At 33.4% G+C, this 21,221-nt stretch overlaps 1 protein-coding gene and 1 long non-coding RNA gene across 2 annotated transcripts; both read left to right on the top strand.

Moving 5' to 3' along the window:
- On the top strand, positions 1–2,800 carry Ppa (F-box and leucine rich repeat protein partner of paired). Its single transcript, XM_089709197.1, has one exon. It carries the CDS (start codon positions 192–194, stop codon positions 1,521–1,523), a length of 1,332 nt encoding a protein of 443 aa, XP_089565323.1. The 5' UTR covers positions 1–191; the 3' UTR covers positions 1,524–2,800.
- A 9,030-nt stretch (positions 2,801–11,830) lies between these two features.
- On the top strand, positions 11,831–13,051 carry LOC149478345 (uncharacterized). Its single transcript, XR_016317432.1, has 3 exons — positions 11,831–12,142; positions 12,312–12,373; positions 12,448–13,051. It is a non-coding gene; the product is annotated as an uncharacterized LOC149478345 (long non-coding RNA).
- The last annotated feature ends 8,170 nt before the right edge of the window (positions 13,052–21,221 follow it).

Genomic DNA, 21,221 nt, shown 5'->3' on the forward strand with positions numbered 1-21,221 from the left:
CCGCCGCAGAGCCTCCAAATCGATACGACGCGCGTCACGTGCTGCCGAGCGCGACCAATCGCCGCCCGACCCACGGCAGGCGGGGGCCGCTCTCCCCCGACCGGCAGTATGCGCTCAGACCCCGCACTGAGCGCACGTCCGCTCAGCTCCTACCGCGCGAACGTCAACCCGTGACATGTTATAGTGCAGTGATGAGTGCGTGGACGGAGGAAGTGTTGTCCTGGCGCGACGACCGGCTAGGTCTCACCGAATTGCCCACAGTGAACAGGAGAAAGAACCGCACCGCGCCGTACAGATTACACAGGCCGCACTTGTCTACCGCTCACGTGCCAGAACCGGTACCGGAGGCCCATGGAACGCATATTTCGAGGTTATACCCCGAATTGTTAGCGTTGATATTCGAAAGACTGCCCGTGAGAGACAGGGGACGGGCCGCGCAAGTTTGTCGCTCTTGGAGAGATGCAGCTGACCGTCGGTCCGTTTGGCGAGGGGTTGAAGCCGCTTTGCATTTAAGGAGACCAGCGCCCGTGCTATTTGCATCGCTAGCCAGGCGAGGCGTTAGAAAACTACAAGTTCTTTCCTTACGCCGCGGTTTACGAGATGCCGTGGCGGCCCTTCCTGGTTTAGAATCGCTTTCCCTCAGTGGTTGTTATAGCGTGACCGATGCAGCTCTTGCAAGCGCTTTCGCAACCGAACTACCAGCGCTACGAAGGCTAGATTTATCACTATGCAAGCAGGTAACTGATTCCTCGCTTGGAAGGATAGCACAGTCACTAAAAAACTTGGAAGAGTTAGAACTAGGCGGCTGTTGCAATGTTACAGACACAGGATTGTTGTTAATCGCGTGGGGATTGAGAAAACTGCGTAGATTGAATCTAAGATCTTGTTGGCATGTAAATGATGATGGCATAGCTCACTTATGTGGCGGTGGGGAAGCCAGAGGAACTCCAGAATTGGAGCATTTAGGATTACAAGACTGCCAAAGGTTAACAGATGAGGCTCTCAAGCATGCCGCCACGGGGCTTCCTAAACTTAAATCAATCAATCTTTCTTTTTGTGTTGCTGTCACTGATGCTGGTCTGCGACATTTGGCGAAGCTACCGCACTTGGAAGATGTGAATTTACGGGCATGCGACGGCGTATCAGACGCTGGCGTCGCCCATTTGGCGGAAAGCGGCAGATTACGGGCCTTGGATGTGTCGTTTTGCGATAAGGTTGGAGACGAGGCCTTATCGCACGCGACTCTAGGCCTATCCGGACTTCGCTCCCTATCATTAAGCGCTTGCCGACTCACGGACGAAGGTCTGGAGCGAGTCGCGAGGCTATCGCAGCTAGAAACACTCAATATAGGGCAATGTACCCGAGTCACGGATAGGGGCCTGCGAGCGCTAGGCGACGGACTGTTGAATCTGAAGGCCATAGACTTGTACGGGTGTACATGCATCACTCCACAAGGCTTGGACCATATCGTGAAGTTGCCGCGTCTAAGTGTTCTAAACCTCGGTTTGTGGCATGTGCGGTGACCACACACACACTAGTGTATTTCTGTGCCGCGTATGAGTGTGAGTGCGACGGCCATATTGGAACCGCCAAGGTTGTATACTGGACAAAATTATAAAATTAACCAATTATAAGATATTATTGAATTATCGTTAGGAGACGGGGTCGCTTTCTTTATGTTCTGTTTGTCGTATACATTGTTATTGTAAGTTTGTTGACTGATTTCATGTACTGTGATTTTTTTACTGGTTTTTTGTTTGGTTATGAAGAAAGTTGCCCCAAACCTAGTCGCTGTGTTAACTAGACCTTTTTCGCTTATCTGTGTATGCTGTATACAATTATTACTTATCTTAATAATCACATATTTGTAAATGTAACGTAATGTAATCAGTGATTACGAAAAGGTCTGGTTCTCCTATCTAATTGCTCCATTAGTTAGATATTTAGGCATTTCAAATTGTCGTTTTAATTCGATTTTTTGCGAAATAACTTGTTGCGTTTTGTTTCAAGTTTTCTTTAATGTTTGTGGGAGATCTCATTAGTTGTTTAGTTGTTTTTAATTGATTCAAAGAACTTGTTTAGTTAGATGTATATTGTTTTATCAAATGGAATCTTTGTAAATGTTCCTGTGAATAGGATATTTTGATATTCTATTACAGTTGCGAAGAATAGAATATCAAAATAAAAATGGATTATCTATTGTAAAAGTTAGTTTTTGACACATTTTTTCTTTACCGACAAGCAGGCTGAGACGAATGTCAGAGAATAGAATAACGCTAAGGAATAGAAACTGCTAATGCAATTTTTTTTGACGTAATCTCATGACATTTTGGTAATGGTTCGGTCACACTACTAACGACGATGACGTAGGGTGACCGAATCCTAGGCAAAACATCATACGCTTATGTCAATTTGTATCGAATAGCGTATAAGTACTATTTTAGCGTTTTGACGTTTGTCTCAGCGCTCTGTATGAAATAATCATAAGAAGTGGTATATTGAGCAAGATAACAGAAATTATCTGTAGATATAGTTATACTAAAGCATTTTCCTTGCATTGAACGTAATAATGTTAAATTTAAATAAAACAATCAAACACTGCAATAATGTTTTATTTAATTGTTAATTTATCGAACAAAATACTCTCCCATAATCTCTTTTATACGTAAGTTAGGTTTTTTTATATTTTTCGCAAAATGTCGAATTGAAATCTGTTGTATAGGTATTAACTGAAAAGTTGTTTTGTACAAAACTTATGTAATATAGATAAAATGTATTAAATCATCGTTTAAGTTGCCAATTACTAAAGACTTTATTTTTTAACCTTCTTCCCTTTAAATAATACTAACCTTAATTTTATATTATACTAAGTACTAACTAAAACCTACGTATGACTAGTCGATTTGTTATATATACCTACATATTAGGTAGGTACTTTCATAGTTAATTTACATAACTTTCAAATTTCATTAAAATTGGTTTATTAGTTTTGCTTGAAAGAACATCGCCTATATCATGACATACCTAAAACTGAGTAAAGATGGACTCTATCTCAAAAGTTTTTACCTACATTTTGTCTAACAAAATGTATACATATATCGTAAATGTATTCATCCAAAAACATAAAAAATTGACTTTCTTTTTATAATAACTTGATACGAATGCAATGTAGAGACTGTAGAGAGATGCAAGCCCTTTAGTCTAAAATTAAATAATAAATGCCATAATACGTTTAATCAATATTCGGATCTCTTAATTATTTTTTTGATATCTATTATTTATACCTATTATGATTACAGTAAATCGCCATAATAATAAAAAATGCCTTCCTATTTACTTCTAAACAGTGACAGTCGTTTATTTAAGAAAATGACAGTTTTATAGCATTTTACCACAATATACAGATACATACAGTAAGGAAACTTCATACAAAATGTTCGAAATGGCTCCCCCCCATCAAGCGTGTTTACAAGGGTATTGAGGGGGATCGATAGTAGCGGGTGACACATCCACAGATTTTGAATATAGTATGGAAAAAAGTTTAAAGTGATGTCAATTCACATTAAATAAATATCGATTGTTTCAGTTTGTAGCCCTTTCAATAAATATATTTGTAAATACCATATCTGACTACAAGTTAAAAAGAGACTATTTTTTAATTTCTATCAAAATGATAGCTACAAATAGTACCTATTAGGAGTCCAGTCTGTTTAAAGATCGCATCTATTTTTCACGCATCTAGAAGAGCACGAAAATATAAAAAAAGGAAACCTTAAAAAAATCTTGTTTAAATTTATGTGCATAATTACTTAAATATTAGGGAAGAAAAAGATAGATATTATAATTATTGTATTTTTATCGATACGTGGCGTCTCCACTTTGTCAAGCACTAAGCCTGTCAAACTATTTTCTTTTTCTTCCTAAAACAAAAAGGTAGAGGTTCTATGCTCGTATAATAATAATTTTAATTTATTTTTGCATATTTTGTGTTTTTTAATTTAATTTAATTTATCGTTTTAATTAAAAATAATTTAGTAGGTATACCTACATACAAGTATTGTAAATTCTGGTTTAAAATAATTATTAAATATATGTATAATACAAATATCAAGCATTATAAATAATTTAGGTACATTAAATAGCCTTCGGCGTCCATAACAAAACTAGATTTCGAAATATAGCACTGATAAAAACGTATTTACTTTTACAAGCTGTATTAATTCGGATTGTTTCATCTTGTAAATTCATAGGTATTTAGGCTACACCATTTTTGTATTTTAACGGGTTTTAATCTCCAAATTACCACAAAATCGACTGCGAAAAAAAGCAAACAGAAATATACAGGCCGAATTGATAACCTTCTCCTTTATTTTTCAAGTCGGTTAAATATCAAAAAGTAACAGCCCTATAGCTATACGTCATAATTTCATGGGGGGGGGCTTAGTTTCCTAACTGTATGTACGTAGTATATATCTGTCAACTGTGATTTTACTATATGTATAAATGTTAAAACATTTATATCCTTTGCATTAAAATAAAGTAACTAGTAATACTGGATAATATGGTAATTATTATATGATTAATTTAAGGCCAGTAAATGTTAAAAGGTCTTAAAGAGTTAAACTATATCTATATACATATATATAAAACTCAAAGGTGACTGATATAGTGATCTATCAACGCACAGTCCAAACCGCTGGACGTATCGGGCTGAAATTTGGCATGCAGGTAGATGTCATAACGTAGGCGTCCCCTAAGAAAGGATTTTAGAAAATTCATCCCCTAAAGGGGTAAAATAGGGGATAGAAGTTTGTATGAAACTTTTTATTCCTTGGATGTATTTGCATGAAATTTAGCACACATATAGAGGGTAACTTGGATAAACACATAGCATAGGTTTTATCCCGGAAATCCCACGGGAATGGGAACTATGCGGGTTTTTCTTTGAGAACGCGGGCGAAGCCGCGGGCGGAAAGCTAGTTTGTAATAAAATTACCTAGGTACATAGTAAAAGACATATTTTAGACGCAATTAAAGGTGCGAATTAATAAATAATGCTAATGTATTCTAGTACTTGGTATCGTTTTTGTAATAAAATACATTGTTAGTAGAATTATCGAGAACTAGTTTGCAATTTATTCAAAAAGCTGCTGATCATTTTATAGCGATAGCTAAAATGTATCTCTTCTTGAAACGTATTGCGATCATAATCTATACTAATATTATAAAGCTGAAGAGTTTGATTGTTTGTTTGTTTGTTTGAACGCGCTAATCTCGGGAACTACTAGTCCGATTTAAAAAAATATTTCGGTGTTAGAAAGCTCATTTATCGAGGAAGGTTATAGGCTATATATCATCACGCTTCGACCAACAGGAGAGGAGCCACGGGGGTGAAACCGCGCGGAGCAGCTAGTACTTCATAAAGTAGTCAATACTATATTTTGAATTTTCATTAAAATATTAAATGTGTTTTCAAATTTTCCTGGCGCGGCGGTACAATGTACAAAATATTAAAAAAGTAAAATCGAAAAGAGACTCGTCATCATGACTCTATTTTTTCAATTTATTAATATGTGTTACTCAATTTTTAGATAATTATTATATTTGAGCCATGACAAATTATTATTTAGCTTTATTTATGCAAGTTAATTTTGGTATGAATTTTTAAATAAATAAAACACACCTAATACTTGTACTAACTTTTTTTACGATCATAAAGTAAATTTCAATAGAATTTCATTTAGCAATGGCAAATTTTATAGATACATATTTCAAAGCTTAAAATAATGTTATTGTTATCTCCTGCCATTTTATACGAAAAAAAAAGACAGAAATTTTCTTTGATACTGAACTGAAATCACTACATAGTATAAAACAAAGTCGCTTTCTCTGTCCCTCTGTCCCTATGTCCCTATGTCCCTTTGTAGGTACGCTTAAATCTTTGAAACTACGCAACGGATTTTGATGCGGTTTTTTTTAATAGATAGAGTGATTCAAGCGGAAGGTTTATATGTATAATAACATCCATTAAATAATGGAGAAGTACTGTTATTTTTGAGGTTTCTAATGTGATGTCGTAAATAATTACATTTTTTCCGCTTACATTGCAAACGCAGGCTGAACCCTACGAGTTTTATCAAAATAATGTACTAAGTATTGTACACATTGAAAAGGTCTACAGAAAAGTCCGCTATGGTTTATGTGAGTCTATCTCTTATGGATAACTCACAGTAACTTTTTTTTGTCATTTACTTTTACGACAAATAATGGTTAATTTTCGAAGCGATTTTAACCAATACAGCATAAATCCTTAACGAATTAAATACCTTGAATAATTGTTCATTTAATAAAGATCTATATGGCCCTTTACACCGTATGATTTAAGTGAACATTTTCGAAGATAATACAGATTTAAAAATTGCGGGACGTAGCGTTTGCGGCGGTACCGGCCGGCCGCCATTGCACCCGTGCGAAGCCGGGGCGGGTCGCTAGTAATTTATAAAACGTCAAAAGAAGTACTATGAAATTACGAAAAATGTAATATGGTCAAACAATTATGATTGTTGAGATTAAATACCATTATAAAACGGATGTTTTAAAATTCATAATATAAAACGAGTAAAAAAGGACAGGAAAATATTATTCGTTCTTTTTACATTTAAATAAAGTTGAAAAGCATGATTATTAATTAATTATTATATTAAAGATTGCTAATACATATAATTTAAAATTAAGACATTTCAGTTACATTTATAACAATTATTTTAAGTTTACAAGGTAAATACTAAGCTAGAATGATAACGAAAAAGAATTTGATTATGTTATCAATTAATGAAAATACATGAAACAAGCATAAAATGTATAAAAAGTGATATCTATTTTGTCCGTGATTATATTCTGAAAAAGTCTAAATACATAGAGCAACAAAAACAAGACATACATAACTATACATATTGCATTTATTTTGGTATAAGTAGTGAAGTAAAGAGATATAACTTATAGGTATCAGTTATGTATTTTTAATCCTGCAAAAACTTTTGAATTCGAGTTTTCTAAATGAATCAGGATTTATACAAATTTGGTAGTGTTGTGATACTTATTTTTAAAGAGAGAGACAAAACATATTACACAAGGAACAACAGAGAGAACAAAATTCATAACTAAATGCTTTACAAAATCGTGTCAATTTTACTTTTTAAAACACGAATTTACTACCAATTATTGGTACCTATTATAGGTATTTTAACAAAACTGGTAGGTATATTATACTTATTCTTTTCATAATGAAAAAATGTTGTGTGGTTTTATGAAACCACGGTAAAAGTGAAACTGTTCGAACGGTTCCGAACACTGCTTTGTGTAGCGCATGTCGCGTGACGGTCGGCTGCCGAGTAGGTATACCTACTCGGTAGCCGCGATACACGCGACATGCGCTACACAGACCAAAAAGTTTGAGACGATGTAATAAAAGTTTCACTTTAAAAAAAGGATTATTACTAATGTTTTTAGTCTTACTTTACAGTATTACAGAAAAAGGATTAGTACCTACTCTAATCACCTTATAATCTGTTAACACTACAAAAATTTAAACCCCGTTATAGTAAAACTTAAAACAATAGAAAATAACGGTCTAAACCCTATTGTTTGTAATAATACTTGGAAGACAAGTCATAGAATTCTTTGGAACCTTAATCTAAGTTTAACAAATAAACATTGTTTAAAATATTAACGAAATTAGTGGATTTCCTATAATGTTTATAATCCTATTCATTAATAAACAAATTACCGGTTATTATAATGATAAATATCCCTTCGCTAATATTTTGAGGAGGAAAGATTTGATTGTTTGCAATGGATTAACTTAAAGATTATTAAATAAATCAATCAATCTTTATTAAATAATCTATACTAATATTATAAAGCTGAAGAGTTTGTTTGTTTGTTTGAACGCGCTAATCTCGGGAACTACTGGTCCGATTTGAAAAATTCTTTCGGTGTTAGATAGCTCATTTATCGAGGAAGGCTATAGGCTATATATCATCACGCTACGAGCAACAGGAGAGGAGCCACGGGGGTGAAACCGCGCGGAGCGGCTAGTCTATTTAATAATTTTTATTAAATTTTATGAATTCATACATGATTTTGTTACATTGAACAGTATCTTCCAGGTACCCCTTACTAGGTAACCTGTGTGTTTAACTGACACTTTAACTAAAAAATAATCACTAAAAGCTGAAGAAAGCTGCATTATTATTGAGTGTTATATCTATACTAATATTATAAAGCTGAAGAGTTTGTTTGTTTGAACACGTTAATCTCAAGAACTACTGGTCCGATTTGAAAAATTATTTCGGTGTTATATAGCCTTTTTGCCGAGGAAGGCTATGGATATAGGATATATGTTTTATTATATCATTACGCTAAGACCAACAGCCAACAGGAGCGGAGCCACGCGGCCGCGGGTTTAACCGCGAGGCGCAGCTAAACATATTTTTGCTATCTCTTCTTTATAATTTACTAGCTGCTCCGCGCGGTTTCACCCCCGTGGCTCCACCCCTGTTGGTCGTAGCGTGATGATACATAGCCTATAACCTTCCTCGATAAATGGGCTATCTAACACCGAAATAATTTTTCAAATCGGACCAGTAGTTTCCGAGATTAGCGCGTTCAAACAAACAAACAAACAAACTCTTCAGCTTTATAATATTAGTTTAGATTATAGGTAGGTAGGTATATAGGAAATATAATAACAATATGTTCTATATTTTAGATTATTCAATTGTTATTTTAAACAACTCTAGTTAAAAAATAATTGGAAAATGAATGCTTTGAAAACTAGTTGAAATCTGTTACTTGATTTTTTTTAGCAAAATTACAATGTTTCGATAACTAATACATATGCCGGAATAATTAAGAATGTAAATCGTAAGGAATGTACGTTTTTTCATAATGTGTATCGCAATCAATTTGAAACAAGTATAAGTGAAAATTGGCGATTTATTTCTTAGAAATGACTCTGTACGTGTAGGTATTTGGGCGTCCGTCGACGTTACAATTTTATTTCTTTCTCAACTCCATAAAATAGTCTATGTATTTTATATTTTACATAAAAAAACTTGAATATAAAATATCTAGCACATAGTTTATGAATTAATGTAATTTTTAATAAGGCTAGTTATAGGTATACCTATAAAATCGATTCAATATTTCAAATTGTTACTTCGAAAGTTTGAGTATTTAAATAACCTGTAAGGTTAACAATTCACAGAATCAATTTTATATATAGGTACCTACATATTTTTTTGTTTTAATAATAATACATAATTGTGGGTTCCTTGCTCCTTCATATATTTTCTACCATTCTAGTCTCTATCTATGACTTTTTCTCTACTACAACTAGTTATTGGATTTTGGCCACCATTATTAGCATTACAAAATGTTTAAAACTAAAACCATAAAATAATAAATCTCACAAAGACCTCGCTAACTGTACTTAAAATTGAAATTATATTTTGTTCTTGTAATTATTCGTTTTCACTTTTACAACATAATTCCGATTGTAAAGCAATAAACAGTTTAAAAGTGAAAATGTTTTAAAAGCAATTTGTATTCAATTGTTTCATGATGACAGTTATTTTGGGATTGTCTGTCATCTTTTGGCGGCAATCTTTTAATTACTTTTTCATTGTTTTATAAATAGATTTTTAATAGTTCTTTCCGATAATAATTGTTTTATTGATGATTATTATTTTTAGTAGGTACAATGTGTTTAGGTAAATGTTTTTCTTTAAAACATTCAAAGATGTCGCATGTCATCAATGATCAAACTTTTGTTCCTAAATTTGTGTCGGTTTCATCACTATTCACGTTTCCCTTTGCCGATTTTTTTTTATAGAATGCACGTAGGTACCATCTTAGACCGCATCTTAGCTTTCCATCAGGCGAGATTGTGGTCTAGTGCTTCCCTATCTGGAATAAAAAAATATAAAAAATAATAATTATGAACGAATTTTTCGTAATTATAAGTAGTCTAGTAGGTATAGCAACGTTTTACATTGAACACATTATAAAAAAATGAATCTGTGTTATGTGTAGGTACAAAATTAATTTCTTTTAGTAGAGTGATGGTATTACAGGGCAAAAAAGTATGTAAGATTTCACAAAAAATAATTCTAAAACTTAAAACAAACTTAAAGTAAGAAAGGGTTGACGACGGGACTAAATGTATCGACTGAAAAGGGCTTTCCCTTTTAGAAATCATTGCAAGAAATACAGGATCATTCGTATGCTACGTAGTACCTAGGTACTAAGTATGTATTTCACGCCGATCTTCTGTAGGGATGTGGATGCGATGGATGATTCCCTGGTGCGAGCTGGCCGAAGACTGCCGAAGCGTCGACTCTACATTAATATTATACATAAAGTTAAAATATGTGTGTCTTTCTTTTATTTGATAACTTGACTACCAATTCTGCTGCTCACTTCACGCTAATGCAGCAGTATATAACTAGATATATAATATGTCCTAGACCTTATACCTAATTAATATTAAAAATGCAAAAGTAACTGACTCTTCTACACGCTTAGACCACTAAACCGACTTTCAAGAAATATGTTACAGAGACATAGTTTGAGACATGAGAGAGCACATAGGATAAAATCCAGAAAATGGGAACTAGGTATGCTGGTTCTGTTCTACACGGTTTCTGGTTGCTACACGGCGGAAAGCTAATACTTACAGTTTAGATAATTTAAAGGTACATAATATACAGTTATCTAGCTAAGTAGGTATAAAACACGTGTATAGAACACATAATGAGATATACAAAAATATGTGTCACCTGATGGCTGATATAGTGATAAATAATTTCCGTTTCTTTCGTTGGTGGCTATCCTATTGACTTATACCACAGTAGTGGTCAGTTAAAGGAAGAGTATGTGTTGCAGACTATGTGTTGCATCTATCTGTGTACTAAATTTCATATTGATGTGCTAAGCTGATTTTATATGAGACTTGAGAGATTCATAAGCATCCATCTACAGTCAATAATATTAACGTTTTCTATCATTTGAGTAACATATTAGTATTATAGGATAAAATGTAAGAAATTTTAAACAAAAATAACACTGAGGCTGAGGATTAATACAGATAATGTAATATAGATATAGGTACTTGTTCTTAGAAATTTGATAGCCGTAATGTATGCACTCTTCCTGAAGATGTGGAGTTACTTTAGAAGTTTAGAGATAAAATATACTAGATAAAAATAGATATTAGCATTCCCGTTTGTTCATTAATACATGAACAGTTTATTCTTCGAGCACAATATCTATACTAATATCATCTAATATTATAAAGAGGAAAGGTTTGTATGTATGTATGTATGTATGGTTTTCACGCATAAACTACTGGACCGATTTTGATGAAATTTGGCACAGATAATCTTTAGACCCTGAGAAAGAACATAGGCCATACCTTTTATTGCGAAATATATACCACGGGCGAAGCCGGGGCGGACCGCTAGTCACAAATAAAAATAAACACATCAATATACCTACAATAACCTCATACAGAAGTTGTTCGCAGATACGTGAAAGCAAGGTACTTTAAGGTGATGAATTAATTTTTCTAACATTTACGGCCCTTTTCAAACCTTCGTAATTTTTATATTATTAAAGTTGTCGTGATGAAAATTCTTGACAAGAAAGTTCAATAGTAACACAATACGTCTACCGTTTTAGAAACATGATTCCATGATATTTTCTCGATAGAAAAAAAATACAAAGTTCTCATTGTTATTTTTTTTTAATCTCTGGCATCTTCAAAATAACAAACATAAAGTTACGACTTTTTGGATATTAACTATAAAATATACAACCTATACGTCTACCGATTTAGAATTTTGAAATATGCGATGGTTTTGAAATAAACAAGAAATACTTGAAATTAGCGCGCGACCAGCCAATATAGCGAGAGCCGCCCTGTACCTTCCTACCCCGATCGCTGCACGAGTCATTCCCGCTACGGCCGTCACACGGGGAACTTGTGTCGCTCGCGCAATCGTAAAAAAGGGTGACAACACGATAAGACAAAATGAGACAAATGGGGACAATAAAGAAAATAAGAAAAAGAAACATAAAGGTTGGAGAAAAAAGAATGCTTACAATTGGAACAAATTAATGAAGAAGTTGGTTTTATTTTAAATTTGATGATAATTGTATTATAGACGATGTTTGATATGTACCCCTGTTTTAAGTACATAACGAATGTGTTAGATTTTTTTCATTTATAGCATAGATAATCTTTTCAGAAATCCGGAATCCAGAAGGAAAATAAACCCACTGATTGTTCACAATGTGAACCCACTCCTTCGTAAGTACCTTTATTCAGTCAAAAATGTATGTTATCAACGTTCTACTGGTTTTATCGCATGATTCCATTTTTAGCAAAAAGCAACAAAGTGCAAAGAAATAAAAAATCATGGTGAACTTAGTGGAAGTATGGCGGACGTGATATGGAACAGGAGCTCATTGGAGTAGTATTATATTTAAATTAAGAATATATATTAATATATAAAAAATTTCAAGAATTACATTTCTTAGTAGGTGGTAGATAAGTATGTTGTATAAAGAATTTGATGTTGATATTTATTTCATTTATACTTACTACACCTGTGCGGGAAATTGCTTAGTACTAAAACAGGTTTATATTCATATTTACATAGTAATGTGAGTTTTAATTTCGAAAAATTTTGTGTAAGTATATTAAATTGAGTTCCTGGGTGATCTGGAAACACAATTGGGCCCGGAAGATGGCGCTGCAGTCACTCCTCCTAATCACATGAACCGATTTGGATTAATATTTGTGTGCACATTTCATTGTTGTGGGATGATTGGTTGATTCGTTTTCACATTAGCTAATATTATGTATTTTTGTTGTAAACTTAATTTAATGTTTATAATACATTATTATTGGTATAAATAAGCCAGTGTTCGTCTCACATTGCTGTACCTGCCTACCTACCCTACCAGGGCCTAACTTTGTTCTGGCTATTTTATTTTGATTATTTGTAATGAATGAAATTACAATTATAATAGAGTGCAAAAAATAAATACATGCGTCAATATATTTTGTGTTTTTTTTTAAACAATTTTTCTAGTTAAAAAAATATCATTCCGACCGCGGCTTTGCCCGCTTGGAATTAGGTTATATCGTGAATCCTGTTTTATCCCACAGAAGTGTTCAGTTCGGATAAAAAGTATCCTATGTGTAAATCCAGGCAATTAGCTATATTTTATCAAAATTGGTAATGTAGTCTTGACGTGATTAAGTAACAACTAACAAAAAAATATACAAATTAACATCCAAAGATTTCGCATCAGTTGTACTGTATTAGTGATATCTTCCACTCTTGACTTTGACTGAGAAGAATTAGGGTTTATAACTTCTTTCAGAAATAGTACCTTTCATTTCTGGGCATGATGTACAATATCTACGTCAGCATCAAATTCTATCTAAATCAATTCAGTAGTCCGCGTTATTGATTACCATTTCATTTTTTCAGAGTAACAATATTTTTTGTTATTTTAAAGATTATTTATAACCTGTATTATTTTTTAATAAAGTAAACATTACGAAATAATAATAATTATTAATAATGTCTAAGTAGTTGTTGGAAAGAAGATTATTTGTTTATAAGCAAGAAAATAAAACCAATAAATCAACAATTGAATAAATGTATAACAATATTATAACTGTATGACGACTCCATACATGTTTGTCCCGAGTCGGCCAGCGGCAGCGCGGCGAGTTTGCAAGAATGACTTCGCGCACACCCGCGTTCGCGATAGCGAGCTATTAGACTCCGCCCGCCAAGCAGTGGATTTTTTTTTGTGTATCGTCTTAAAAAATTGCTAACTCAGCACTGTACATTGCTATCTATTTCATTTATTTTATTGATGTTTGACCGCCTCCTCGGTACAGTGGTTGACGCGTGAGCGTAGAACCGAGGGGTCCTGGGTTCGATTCCCGGTGGAGACGAAAAAAAAAATGTCTCAGTCTGGCAGGACACAGAAGGCTGATCACCTACTTGTCCCTAAAGAAAAATCGATCAGTGAAACAGATGTATGAATAATGCATCTGCCCCTACCCCACTACGGGCCACACGGGACTTCATATAAGGATGTTTAGAAAGATATACAAAAGCTCATACAAATAGTAACTTTACTTTATCTATATGTGGGAATATCTATCGCTATGTTCAACTCAATCGTAATCAAAATCGGACGAAACATGCTAACCTTGTATGTATTAGATAGCAAATAAGCTACCAAAACCTACACATTTTGCCTCTGAGTGAGTGAATGATATTAAGGACCTACCTATTTATCTTACTTATTTATAGATAAATGCTACTCTTTCACGGAACTACTACTGAACCGATTACAATGAAATTTAGTATACCTACTTATAGAGGGTAACTTGGATTAACACATAGGATAGGTTTTATCACGGAAATCCTACGGGAACGGGATCTATGCGGCGCGGCAGAAAGCTAGTCTTTGGTCAGGTAAGTATTAGTATACTTTTATTATACTATGCTATACAATATAATGTACCTACGTGTGTTAGAACTACGATTATGCACTGTGATTATCACTATCACTACATAGTATAAAACAAAGTCACTTTCCCTGTCCCTATGTCCCTATGTCCCTTTGTACGCTTAAATCTTTGAAAGTACGCAACGGATTTTGATGTGGTTTTTTTTAATAGATAGAGTGATTCAAGAGGAAGGTTTATATGTATAATAACATCCATTGAATAGTGGAGAAGTACTGTTATTTTTGAGGTTTCTAATGTGATGTCGTAAAAAATTACATTTTTTCCGCTTACTTTGCAAACGTAGGCTGAACCCTACGAGTTTTATCAAAATAATGTACTAAGTACCTATTATACACATTGAAAAGGTCTACAGAAAAGTCCGCGATGGTATATGTCTATCTCTTATTGATAACCCACAATAACTTTTTTTTGTCATTTACTTTTTACGACAAATAATGGCTAATTTTCGATGCGATTTTAACCAATACAGCATTAATCCTTAACCAATTAAATACCTTCAATACATTGTTCATTTAATATAGATCTATATGGCCCTTTACACCGTATGATTTAAGTGAATATTTTCGAAGATATTACAGATTTAAAAATTGCGGGACGTAGCGTTTGCGGCGGTACCGGCTATCTATTTTATACCCGTGCGAAGCCGGAGCGGGCCGCTATGTTTTTTATATGTATACAACGTACAGTTTTTCTGTAGTGTATTTACATTTTACTATTTAGTATCAGCATTGCACCCGTGCGAAGCCGGGGCGGGTCGCTAGTACTCAGTAAAGACCAAATTTTTTTACGTAGGTAATTCAAAGAAAAACCAAACCTATATTTTTATTCACCCAACGCGAAAAGCTAGTTCAAGAATAAACTTCTACAAAATATTTAACAACTTTTAATCTCAAAAACGCGGCAACTCAAAACTCAAAAGCGGCCATTATAAACACAATTTCAAATTTCGAATTCAGTTTTTTCACCTCCCCTTTGTGTCGGCGAGGACATTTTTTGTCAACGAACGCAAATTTTATAGAAATTTTGTCGGCATTCTTCATGGGATCAAAGATTGACCGACATGCCGAAAGGATGCAGGGTGTAAATAATAAAAGTTTATAATTAACAAGAAAAGATTTTCGGCTTTCTCTTTGAATATGAGTTTTTAAGATAAACTTAAGTAAGCTATTCTAAATTCGATAGAATGCGAAAAAAATGTTTATATCTTGCAAGTCTCCGACTCTACATAATATTATTATTATCAATTCAACAATCTATACCTGCTAATATTATAAAGCTGTAGAGTTTGTTTGTTTGTTTGCACGCGCTAATCTCAGGAACTACTGGTCCGATTTGAAAAAATATTTCGGTGTTATATAGCCAATTTTATCGAGGAAGGCTATAGGCTATATGCAGGCATCACGCTAAGACCAACAGGAGCTGAGTAGGTAATGTGGGTGAAACCGCGGAGCACAGCTAGTCTAGGTAGGTAATCTCAAATCTGTATAGGTAAGTATACAGATTTATCAATTATAGGTAAGTATTTTAGATAACGTCTACAACATAATAATATTCAGGTACCTAAATATATAAACGATTTTTTACGTCGAATAAATGGATCAATTTATGAATTTAGGTGCGCCATACACACAATATGAGTCATTCTAGCATTATAGAAATTTCTGTATCTAAACTTCGACATAACAATTTTTTTTATATTATTTGGTTACATGAACTAAATATAACTATAACAATGGTCTATTACATTAAAGAAATACCAAGTTTGATTAAAACTTCTCTGAAAAATATCTTGCAATCAAAAATGTACACGAATTTCTGATCACTTCAAATTGGAACATAAATGAATGAATGAATGAATGAATGACATTCATTCACTTCAAATTGGAACATAAAAAATAAAAATACAATTTATTTGTTTATTATAATTTCACTGCTGACTTTTTATCCTTGACTCGTATTTCAGTAAGTTAGTTTGATTAGAACCTATTTAGGTCATCCTATCTAGTTGGCTAAGCGTGAGACGTGAGACAATTCTGTAGGGACAAAAAAAACACAAATTTAATTTGTATTCACGTTTTAACTATCGTATGGTTATAGCAATAAGGTTTAGAATCGCTTGACAATGCGGTTCAACAAATTATAAAGTAATAGAATGTTAGCATACTTACATACATTCATATAAAAACAATCGTATCTCAAGGCAATAGAGTGCAGAATCCCGTGGAAAAGCGTATATTTAAGATGGTAATTGTATAACGCTGCTAGTATTTTTTATAAGCAAATGTAGGTCTTATTCCGATGAGAAAAAGATCATTTTAATATGTACTCATGTATGTGATAAGAAATTTATTTTTTCATTATAATACGGCCGATATTTGAATGTTCAAACCAAATTCCGAATCTAAGAAACACAATTACATTGCACTTCATACAACCCTTTTTGCTACTGTAATAAGGCTTACATTCGTATAAACGAATTACAATAGCAGTTGTATAATATCGGCAAGACTACAAATTTATATTTATTGTATTTGAAGCTCTATGTCCCTAGGAATAGAGTTGTTTTTATCATAACTCCGTAAAGTTTGTCGTCACGACGCGACGCTACAAAATTATTAATTATTTGTTTATCAGCCTTATAACAAGCAGTTAAGTTACATTTTAGCTTATTGGATTGTTAGCATATTATGCTGTGTCGATAACGTCACGAACAATTTTAAATTAACGTTGTTTATGAGTCTTAAAGCTTAGGAATACAGTGTAAATTTGCTTGTTTGGTGAATTTAATAATTTTGTGGTTTGCATGACAGCGTTTATCGGAATACAACGGAATGCAACGGGACGGATGTACCGACTCAGATGTGAATTAAAAACATTTTATGAACTCCTAGTAATATAGTATATTATGTTATGGATATCCTTTGGTGATGAAAATTAGCTTACGAAATATGTACTATGTATATGCCCGCTGTACACGGGTAGAGTAAACTGTAGAGTAGAGCGGTACTCTCTCCTACTTGCTATTATACTAATGTAGACACCATTGGTAGAGTAGAGTACTAAAATTTGTAATCTCTGGTAGAGTAGGTACTGAGAACTGGTAGAGTAGTATGCTAGTTCACTCTACCCGTATACAACACTCAATAGTCAATATTGCTACAAATTTTGATAAAATTTTAGATTAGTATACTAATATTATAAAGCCGAAGAGTTTGTTTGTTTGAACGTGCTAATCTCAGGAACTACTGATCCGATTTCAAAAATTCTTTCGGTGTTAGAAATAAGAAAGCCCATTTATCGAGGAAGGCTATAGGCTATATATCATCACGCTAAGACCAACAGGAGTGGAGTACTGCGGGTAAAACCGCAGGGCACAGCTAGTTATACATATTTGCAGTGTAGTAAATACTAAATGCACAAATACTTACAAAAAGTAGCGATACGTAATACGTTTACCTTTGCCATCGTATGAAATAGGATGTTGTTCATAATTTGATATTTCGTGTCTTTTAGAGCCGAGAGGCATTGAGATAATATTACTACGTATGGAGGAGACACCACGAACAAAATCTGTGCGCCATTTTTTTGCTCTAACTAAGTTTTAAAAATTATTATCTAGTTAGGTACTTAACGATGAAAGTTATTCCTTTGCACTTTTCCGTATTATTTGTATTATTTGTGCAATATCGTAACACACACGAAGGCATGTTTAATGCGTTTCACTTTAAAACCATTAAAAAATACCGCTCAACATACGTCACATGACGTATGTTGAGTGGAACATAAGTGATGTAGGCGGTGTCGTCTCCATATTAATATTATCTCAATGCCGAGAGGCCCTTTTCGATGTGTACCTATCTTAATATTTGCATCTTATATTGGATTCATTAGATTATAACTGAAAAGCCTTTTACAGAGTGCCTGTTTTAAGGTATAGTTTATAATATTATGTATAAGTGTAAATTAAATTTCTCTAATGTACTTGAATGGAAGATAGAAATATACTAGCCTAATTTTAAGCCTTAAAAGTAGGATTATAGTGGTGAATAGACTATGCCTATTGCCTCTTGAGTATGAGTCTATGCCTCTATGGTAGAGTCGCTAATCGCTATAGCAAACGTCTCTACAATGTTTTACTTTAAATTTCAATTTTCTAATTTAAATATTTCTGACTTTTTTATTCTAAAACAGTGTGAATTTTGAAACGGTCCGTTAATATACAAATTTTATTTAAATACCAAAATTCTAATTTCATCCGGTACTGCACATAAAATGGGTCTATGACAATGCTCTGCCCATAGAGCAGGTTCCTTTTCAAATTTATTGCCTGTCATTTTTTACATGTACCCGTGTGTGCACTTGCCAAACACTACGGGGGTTACGTTCTAGGGGTGGGCTTGAGAATTAATAGGGCTGCTACCGGTTTTAAAATTATTTATTTGCATGTTTTAATTGCAGAATAAATTCTGAAATCATTGAATAAGCTATTTGAGAGGATGACTCGTATACTAACGATACATCTAAATTGTTTGCTTTAATGAAGTTAAACGTGAAAACTTATATTTAATATAATTTACTCAGTATTTCCAGTTTATACATTGTTATTTCATTTTTTCGTCTGTGAAATGTAATGTCTTTGAAAGAATACTGTATAACGCTACATAATACATTCACTGATACATACAGCCTGTCTAAGATCACGCTCGTTGTGAATACATAGTTCATAATATTATAATACGGATATATAAATTCACACCATAAATCGCGTTTAAAATCGATTAAAAATATCCCTAATATACAATTATTGTATTATACTAGCATAAAATAAAACAAGAAACTAATTAATCATTCTTATTATTCAATAGATATAGTCAGCTCAGCCAGATCAGCCAGTGCCATGTGGCAACTGGCAACCCTGACAAAATACCTATACACTATACTCATACGTCTACCGTCTGGCGCAGCGGGGCGTACTACACCACACATGTATAACTACACACACACAACATTACATATACTTGTGTATGTGGGTATAGTCCACATGTATGCGTGTACGTGTGTGCTGTGTGCATGTGTGCGTACTTTCATTTGTGCATTTCGTCTCTAGCGTTTTAACTTTCATTGGTATTTTGATCGATATTTAAATTATTGTTATTCAAGTGATTAATTAGTGCAAGTTTATATTATCTGTATGCTTAATAATTGTCGAGGTACCTACTTACTAGGTATTATTGTGAGTTTGAAAAAAAAAATTAATATGCTGATATTATAACCTAAATGCTGAATCACTGATACCTATTGTTTAAAGGCTAATTAGTAATTACGAATCCATACAAGCCTTTTACCGATATCAGATACTTAATTTCTTATAAATCAGTCCAGTTTTTAAAACAGTCACAAACCTATTTCATGGAAAGCTGTTATGGTACTTCTGGGTATTTTAAAGTGAAACTTTTATTACATCGTCTCAAACTTTTTGGTCTGTGTAGCGCATGTCGCGTGTATCGCGGCTGCCGAGTAGGTATACCTACTCGGCAGCCGACCGTCACGCGACATGCGCTACACAAAGCAGTGTTCGGAACCGTTCGAACAGTTTCACTTTTACCGTGGTTTCATAAAACCACACAACATTTTTTTTAAATTGAAAGTGTAGAGTCATAAGCTTGTCACAGAAGTAGTAGTAGTAAGTAGATAGGTACCTAGTAAAAAGTATAGAAAAATATTAGAATTTTATAGACAGAGTCGCGTGAACATAATGTATAAACGAGTGTTAATAAATAATTCATAAAATTAAATCCAAGTTAGTAACTAGGTATATGTAATTATACTCCACCTTTTTAACATAATATATCTAGGGTTCCGTCGTCAAATATTTAAAAGAAAAAAATTTGATGTACCTATTGTAATATATTGTTTTATTATTCTTGTGGTTAAATCGTTAAATAAAGAGTAATAGACACGTGAACTAAAAGAAATAAATAATTTTGAAATGTTTTTTATTACTTTTGTGAATGTATAGTAAGTAAAGATCCGTGCTTTATGAGGTACAGGGTGGATTCATTTCATCTGTTTCTCTGATCGATTTTTTAAATCACCCTCCGCCCAATTTCAACCCTTTTAGTTTTATTTTTCAATTTTCTGTAACAAAAGTAGACTGTAAATCATTTATATCTATGGTAAATATCCTTAAAATTATTTTATGCGTTTTATTGTAAAATTTAAACAAAATAAACTGATTTATCGTTTTATTTATATTTTATTAAGAAGCAATTACGTATCATGGATTCCGAACGCCCGCAACTGAACAATTTTGTTCCACGAATTAGGCAAAATCTCACATGACAGCAAATTCTTGTCTCCGTGCTAAAATCAGTGACACAGATGTGAAATGGATCAGCTGTCTTCCCCACGGGATTTTATTTACGAATTATTCCACAAGAGTTGCCATTTTAACAAAAACATCAAGATTTTTTTTATTGGTAACATTTCATTACTTACCTACCGATCGATTCATACATAACTCATTAGTATAAAATTTAGTATTGGAAATGTTTCTTTACTTATATAAAGCAAATTGAAGAAAAGCAAAAACACT

This window comes from Colias philodice, chromosome 22 (assembly GCF_061535455.1).
Source record: "Colias philodice isolate Cphi_HAF_F1 chromosome 22, ilColPhil1 Martin Lab GWU primary, whole genome shotgun sequence".
Lineage (NCBI taxonomy): Eukaryota > Metazoa > Arthropoda > Insecta > Lepidoptera > Pieridae > Colias > Colias philodice.